General features: G+C 49.9%; 1 protein-coding gene across 2 annotated transcripts in view; it reads right to left on the bottom strand.

Moving 5' to 3' along the window:
- Positions 1–7,500, bottom strand: part of kalrna (kalirin RhoGEF kinase a) — a 141,060-nt gene that overhangs the window by 42,163 nt on the left and 91,397 nt on the right. For both annotated transcript variants that reach the window (XM_035536272.1, XM_035536268.1), the window contains exons 16-23: positions 4,987–5,106; positions 3,821–4,039; positions 3,276–3,425; positions 2,553–2,667; positions 2,232–2,347; positions 1,793–1,921; positions 1,212–1,394; positions 405–523 (exon numbers count right to left, since the gene is read on the bottom strand). In XM_035536272.1, the coding sequence (XP_035392165.1) occupies positions 405–523; positions 1,212–1,394; positions 1,793–1,921; positions 2,232–2,347; positions 2,553–2,667; positions 3,276–3,425; positions 3,821–4,039; positions 4,987–5,106 (1,151 nt within the window). The remainder of the gene's footprint in view (positions 1–404; positions 524–1,211; positions 1,395–1,792; positions 1,922–2,231; positions 2,348–2,552; positions 2,668–3,275; positions 3,426–3,820; positions 4,040–4,986; positions 5,107–7,500) is intronic.

The following is a 7,500-nucleotide window of genomic DNA, read 5'->3' on the forward strand; positions in this document are numbered from 1 at the left end:
AAATTCAGTCAGTCTGCTAATTTTTTTTCATTTTAAGGTGGATATGGTTAATTTAGGTTTTATTTTAATATATAATTTACATTTTTGAATCTATAAAAACTTACATCACATGACATTTAATTTCTTATCAGAATTTGGTCAACTTACAGATCAATTGCTTAATTCCGACAAAGACATCAAAGTATGAGGAGTATGTGAAGTGTGTGACTATTTTGTACTCCTGAATGCCTTTACTTTTATTTAATCCATTATAGCTTTTACATTGACTCTTTTCAATCTATTTTTTAGAAGTTTTCAGATTTGTGATTCATTTTACTGCTGCAAACCCAGTAGTTTCATTCAAACCCACAGTCAAGCCAGGAGCTTTCACTCAGCTGCCCAGCAGTGACCCCTGACCCACTCACTCTTTCTTCCTGGCTGACTTGCGTTTCTCCTCGTTGACCTCATGGTTCGGGTCACGGAGTTTGACCTGTGGGTCTGTGAGACTGGCTGGAATAATATCCAACTCCAGGTCCCTGTTATCCTGATAGAGGCACGTGCGCACATGCACACACACATGCACACACACACACACACACACACACACACACACACACACACACACACACTATGAGAACTACTGCTGAATGAGATAATAATGCCATCATTGACATCTCTTTGCCGTAGTGCCAGTCTAGTTCCTCCCTCTGCGCTGTGATTGGTCTGATTAAGGACCTTTGACCTGTATTCAGGTGGATACAAAACCAGTTGGCCTGAATCCTGCCCCACAGCAGACGTGCTGTGATGAGCTGTCTGAGCACCTTTCTTCAGGGCCATCACAGTTGACGTGGACCTTCTGAGTCAATGCGCTTCACTGTAATAAAGGCTATTTCACAGCCTTAATGGTTTAATGACTTTAATTACAGTCTCCGGCTGAGCAGTGTCCATTAAAAAGGCATTTGTGAAAACCTCGGGAAAGGGGGCCGTTGACTACCCTTTACTCTGAACCAGCGATGCGTGGTGAGGCAACTATGCTCTGGGTTATACATAACTGACCCATACAAATGACTTTACACTGAGATGAAACACTGCATGCATTCCCTCAACATTAGGCCACTCCTCAGGGACCCCAGACACGGCTGAACCACGCGGTCAGCACAGCTGTTTGTAGCTGTGCTGAATGCTGGGGGGGCACTGGACTGTCTCTGTGCTTGTGGAGGGGAGGGCCTCACCTCCGAGCCAACACCCAGCACCTCCTCCAGGCTGCCGCGGTACTGTCCCATGCGCAGGGAGAAGTCGCGGTAACACTTGTCCACGGCGCTCACCCATCTCTTCAGCTCGGCCACATGGGCGTGGCCCTTCTCCACGAAGCTGTCGGCCAGCTGGATCAGCAGTTTCACTTTCTCCTTGGTTTGCTGGGACGGTGGACATGAGCATGTGTGAGTGGGATCTCTGTCTGTACGTGTGTGCGCGTGGGTGCGTGTGCACGTGCATGCCCCGGGTTTTAAAAGGAAGGGCACGTTTGTGCAATGCTTTGATATTTCTGGCTGATTTTTGGTTTGCATGCATGTTGTGGCTTGTGCCAGTCGCAGTGTGAGGGTTGGTTTTAATCAGACTGCAGTCTCTATGTCAGCGTTCACTAACAGCTGTCTCTCAAGACAGAGGAAATCTGATCTGCTGTGTGAGCCAGAGATCATTAAACACTTCAAGCTCTGCACTAATGGAGATAGCAGGACACACAGAGAGAGTAGGAAGAAGGGAAAGTGTTACATGTGTGTGTGTGTGTGTGTGTGTGTGTGTGAGAGATGCCTACCTTAGCAGAGATGCAGAACTCTTCATACTCCTTCAGCAGTGCACTAGTCTTCCTCGCGGAGTCTCCCGGCCCCGGGCAGGTGTGTGTGGTGAGGAAGAACTCGCCTGTCTCCTGGATCCAGTCTAGTGCCTGCCATACGACCCAAGGAAAGCAAGCAAAGCCTGGCACTTAGCCATGTTCTCCGCAGACATGTGGGGTGTGTTGAGGTGTTCATTACAGATGTCTGGGGTCTGTTAGGGGCATGTGTGTGGATTGTGTTTAGTGCAAGTATAGTATAGTTTTCAGAGCAGGTGTGTGGGTGGTTTCAGTGCAGGTGTGTGTGTGTTCAGGGCAGGTGTGCAGTGTGTGTTCATGGCAGGTGTGGGAGTGTTTTCATGGCAGGTATGTGGGTGTGTTCAGGGTAGGTGTGTGTGTGTGCGTGTGTGTGGTGGAGTCTCACCTGCTTGGCACTGCGCTCAAACACCACGTACTGCTGGCACTGGTCCAGCCTTCTCTTCTTCATGGTCCAGAAATGCAGGACTCGGTTCTCTCTTTGCAACAGTTCATTCAGGATGGCTACAGGAGACACACACACACACACACACACACACACACACACACACACACACACACACAAATGCTTGGCTTCATTTGGGGTACAGACAGGTAACATGGTTGAAAAGCTTCTTCAGCTACCAGAGCATGTAACGTGGTGTAAGACCCACTGCAGGATAATCACAGCTGTGTCTGACCTTCAGAAGCCTGGACCGTGCAGACTGACCTTTGACCTGCTGCTCGGGGCCACGGGCATTGCTAGGGGAGGTGGGGGTGCTCACGTTGTTGCGGTGGATGTACTTGAGGAAGACCTCGGCATTACGGCGGGCTAGCGTGCAGGCCTGGAATCCAACACACACACACACCATAAAACACCCAGTTCAATGCAAAACCAACACTCTGATTCACTCACATGTCCACTCACCCTCAGCCCAGAGCTTAGCAGTGCTCAGAAAAGGGGGAAGAAAATCCCAAAATACCACGTTGTCTTGTGTGCTTTATGGTTCATTTTACATGCTTTAGCAGCTTTGAAAACAGATTTGAGGAGGACAGAGGTTTTGGAGGCGGAACTATCAACTCTTGATATCTGGAAAGGTTTTGTATTATTTATGAAGCGTGGTCCAAAATCCTGTTATTTGCTGTCAGGTACACATGAAGGAACATTTCATAAAAGTGGTTTAACAGTGTTTGAAATGCTCTGGACGTCAGTAGGGTTGATCATACATTTTTTTTGCTTACAAACAGGAAATGAGTCCCTACAGATTCAGCACCACTCAGAAGACAAAAGGCCTCGCTCATCCTCTGCATGTACAAACAAGAAGCTAAACGCGTCCATATGCGCAGAGACAAAGGAGTGCTTCAGTTGGTTTTCACGCTCGGGGAGACGCGTGCTCATGGGCTGGCCTAGAGTGGAGACGTGACCCCGGCCTTGCGTTTCCGAGCCTCGTACCTTGAGGAAGGCCTCTTTCTGCTCCAGGTGCTTGGTGATGAGGGGCAGCACGTGGTCGGACTCTGCCGAAGGCCCCAGCTTGTCGTGACCCCCACACCAGTCCTCATCCCTGCGGTATTCCTGCTCCAAGCTCTCCAACACGCTGCACACCTGCCACGGCACACGCACGGGGTGATACGCACGTTCACTCACACCTGCGTGCGTGCACATGCACAGGGTGATACGCACGGGGCGATACTCACGCCTGCGTGCATGCACATGCACACGTGGCAGCGTTAATCCACTTACACACATTTTATTAGCCCCGTCCACAGATTACATATCCGACTTTAATTTTTTTAAATTATCTTTTGTATTTAAATCAACTGTCTTTGATATTTTTATTTGTAAGTGAATTGTCTCGTGTATGAAATGCGCTAGACATATAAACTTGCCTCGCCTAGCATACAGAGCGGCCTTTCTCATTCCGTCAGTGGGTTCCCCCTATGCCCAGCCAAGCTCGGGGCTAACGCGGCCTCGACCCGCCAGCAGGGGGCGGAGCTCACCTGCTCCGAGGTCTTGTAGAAGGCCACAGAGGCGTTGACCAGCTTGAGGCGGTCCTCCATCTTCAGCATGAGCTGCTGCCAGTGCATAGCCACCTTCTCGGCGCAGGCGCGGATGGCCTCGGGGTCATAGTGTCCGGCCTGCAGCAGGGCCTCTGCCTTCTGCTGGACCTGCAGCGCGCTCTGGTGTGTCTTCTGCAGCGAGTTGGCGTGGAACAGAGACTAGCGAGCGGGGGGGGGGGAGAGAGAAGGGGGTGAGGCCGCGAACCGTCGCTTTTAAGCAGACGGCAGGGGTGTGCGGGGGGGGGGGGGGATCGTCTTCCCTGCAAACGGCAGCTTTTACAGCTGTCACGAGCACGAATACCTGCTGGGGCCCCCAAAACATGGAGATAAATGACAGAGAAACACATTTGCATGTCACGCAGCCAGCTGACTAAGATTCCCACACCAGTAAAAATGAGAAATAAATACAAAATTAAAAAACAGGAAAAATAATAATAGTGGGGGAAACTGCACATGGCTACACGCCATTTATATGATGTAAGCAGCTGGTATGTTCTCTTTCCATGAGAGCGAAAGGAATCGTCCCGTGTGTGATGAGTATGAAATATGGAGTTGTGCCTCACAATGAAGGTCAGGTTCTCCGTGCTCACACTTTCACACAGCGTCAAAAAATCCCCTTGGCCTTGTGACACCAGAAAAAAACCAAACAAACAAACCAAAAACCTGAACCGCCAACTCCACAACGAAAAGCACCAGTAAAGTCGCTGAGAGTCGTAAATCTCACAGCGCGTTTGCTACGCTTGTCTCCTGCTGTATCTGCTTGGCAGATTGTCAGGGTAATCTTTCCCATGCAGGGGTTTTGCCCTGAAGGTCAGCCTATGAATCTCTTCCAGTGTGACTGGGTGTCCACAGCTATGGGTAAGCACACGCGTATGACCTCTGGCCCTAGGAGCTGAGGGTCATGCAGCTACATCCTGTGTGTTGATTCAGTAAAAATGTTGCTAATATGGGTTCCTAAAGGGGCTTTGTGTGGGCGAATGAGTTCCAGAGGTGTATTGGGCTACATGTGTTTTGTGGTGGTTAGAAGTGTGTGTGTATGCAGGTGGGGAAGTGTAGGTGTGCGATGGTGTATATGTTTATTTGTGTGTGAGAGTGTGTGTGTTTACCTCTATAGCTAGCTGGAATTGTTCATGCTCTCTTTGTAACTGTTCAGCCTCAGACAACGAGCTGGCGTTCACCATGCTAGCATTCAGCATTGACTCACCATTCCGGATCCATCCAAGCACCTAAACACACACACACACACGCACGCACACCACACACACACACACACACACACACACACACAATCAGGAACAGGAAATGCAACTTCATGCAGACTTTGCAGACCTCATCTGCCCTTACTGAACTCCAGTGTTTGTTTCAGTACTTTACTGAGAATTTCAAAAATTGTACTTCCCTGTGGTGACTATGATGAGGAGAATTCCCACGGACACACGAGGCATCAAGCCAGCTCGCTCACCCTGTCTGACAGCCTCTCTCAGGCCCCCCCAACTGGTGTTTGTGCATTAGCTCTCCCAGAAGTGGAGGCACTTGCTGTGTGTCCCTGGCGACGCACTTTGACCCTTGATTACAGCCTGAATGAGATTATCTCAGAGAGAGCGCGCGAGGCAGCGAGGGACGCCGATCGGTGGCAGCTATCAGCAGCTCTATTGATCTTCAGTCTAGACCACTGCAACTGGCTGAGCCAAAATGGCTCTCTGAAGCATGGCATAAAGACTCTGTAGTTTCCCAGTAGCAGACGAGGGTTTTATGCTGCTGCCATTATAAATAATAGATCTGAAATGGCTCCATGTTCCACACCACATTTTCACCTTGTAAACAATAAAAGTCCAGTACAATGTCAAAGGACGTGCGTGGAAATAGCAAACTAGGAGCCACAGACTTAGTGATAAAATATTGCCACCATGTGCTTTATTTCAATGCACTAAGCTTAATAGTTAGAGAGCAGTCTATACATAAAGCACATACAGTACATACAGCACAAATCAAACAGTATAGAAGCTGCTCTCTCACCACACTGCAGTCTACATTCAAGTAAAGCACATGGTAGTAGTTTTTTCTGAAACGCTGAGCGGTCTCCCCGATGGTGTTTGCTGTGTGTGTGCTGTGGGTTGTAACTGGAGATTTAAGGAGCAGCCTGTGTGTGTGTTTCGTGTTATTGTTATGAGGTGCACACTACATGTCTGTCTAGCCATTAAAAGCCCAAACCTCGTCTTACCACGGAGGGGCAGAGACAGAGGAGACATGCAGCCGGGTAACGTTCCAGCACGACTAGCAGGACCACGAGGAATTTCCTTTTTCCACAAGTGTGCATGATTTCCTAGTCAAGATGTGGAGCTATCGTACGTGGTGAAGACGGGATCTGATTACTGAAGTGGATGGGTGACATGCAATGGGAAGCATGGAATCTTAGCACCGGCCACGCCGATGGACCGGCTGTTCTGGGGGGGGGGGGGGGGGGGGGGGGGGGGGGGGGGGGGGGGGGGGGGGTAAACAAAACAAATAAAAACAAAGAAAGAAAACGTGGTTATCTTAAAATCACAATTAGTCAGCCAACCACTGACATCAGCATCAGTCACTCAGACTGGGAGGATGTACTGGGTTTCCCGTCAGACTGGAAAGATGTACTGGGTTTCCCGTCAGACTGGGAGGATGTACTGGGTTTCCCGTCAGGCTGGAAAGATGCACTGGGTTTCCTGTCAGACTGGAAGGATGTACTGGGTTTCCCGTCAGACTGGGAGGATGCACTGGGTTTCCTGTCAGACTGGAAGGATGTACTGGGTTTCCCGTCAGACTGGGAGGATGTACTGGGTTTTCTGTCAGACTGGGAGGATGTACTGGGTTTCCTGTCAGACTGGGAGGATGTACTGGGTTTCCCGTCAGACTGGGAGGATGTACTGGGTTTCCTGTCAGACTGGGAGGATGTACTGGGTTTCCCGTCAGACTGGGAGGATGTACTGGGTTTCATGTCAGACTGGGAGGATGTACTGGGTTTCCCGTCAGACTGGGAGGATGTACTGGGTTTCCCGTCAGACTGGGAGGATGTACTGGGTTTCCCGTCAGACTGGAAGGATGTACTGGGTTTTCTGTCAGACTGGGAGGATGTACTGGGTTTTCTGTTAGACTGGGAGGATGTACTGGGTTTTCTGTCAGACTGGGAGGATGTACTGGGTTTCCTGTCAGACTGGGAGGATGTACTGGGTTTCCCGTCAGACTGGGAGGATGTACTGGGTTTCCTGTCAGACTGGGAGGATGTACTAGGTTTCCCGTCAGACTGGGAGGATGTACTGGGTTTCCCGTCAGACTGGAAGGATGTACTGGGTTTCCCATCAGACTGGGAGGATGCACTGGGTTTCCTGTCAGACTGGAAGGATGTACTGGGTTTCCCGTCACACTGGGAGGATGTACTGGGTTTCCTGTCAGACTGTGGACACTGCGAGCAGAGCTGTGCCACACTGCCTGTCTGCTGTAGCTCACTGCAGAGCTCCCGTACCACATCTGTTCTGAAGGCTGGAGAGCTTCCAGCAACTGCACTTCTCCAGGGTCTTCAGCCAATCAGACACACTGATCAGACTGTCAGTGCACATGTGTGCATATTTATCTTTTTAATATATAGC

Source organism: Electrophorus electricus, chromosome 2 (genome assembly GCF_013358815.1).
Source record: "Electrophorus electricus isolate fEleEle1 chromosome 2, fEleEle1.pri, whole genome shotgun sequence".
Taxonomy (NCBI): Eukaryota; Metazoa; Chordata; class Actinopteri; order Gymnotiformes; family Gymnotidae; genus Electrophorus; species Electrophorus electricus.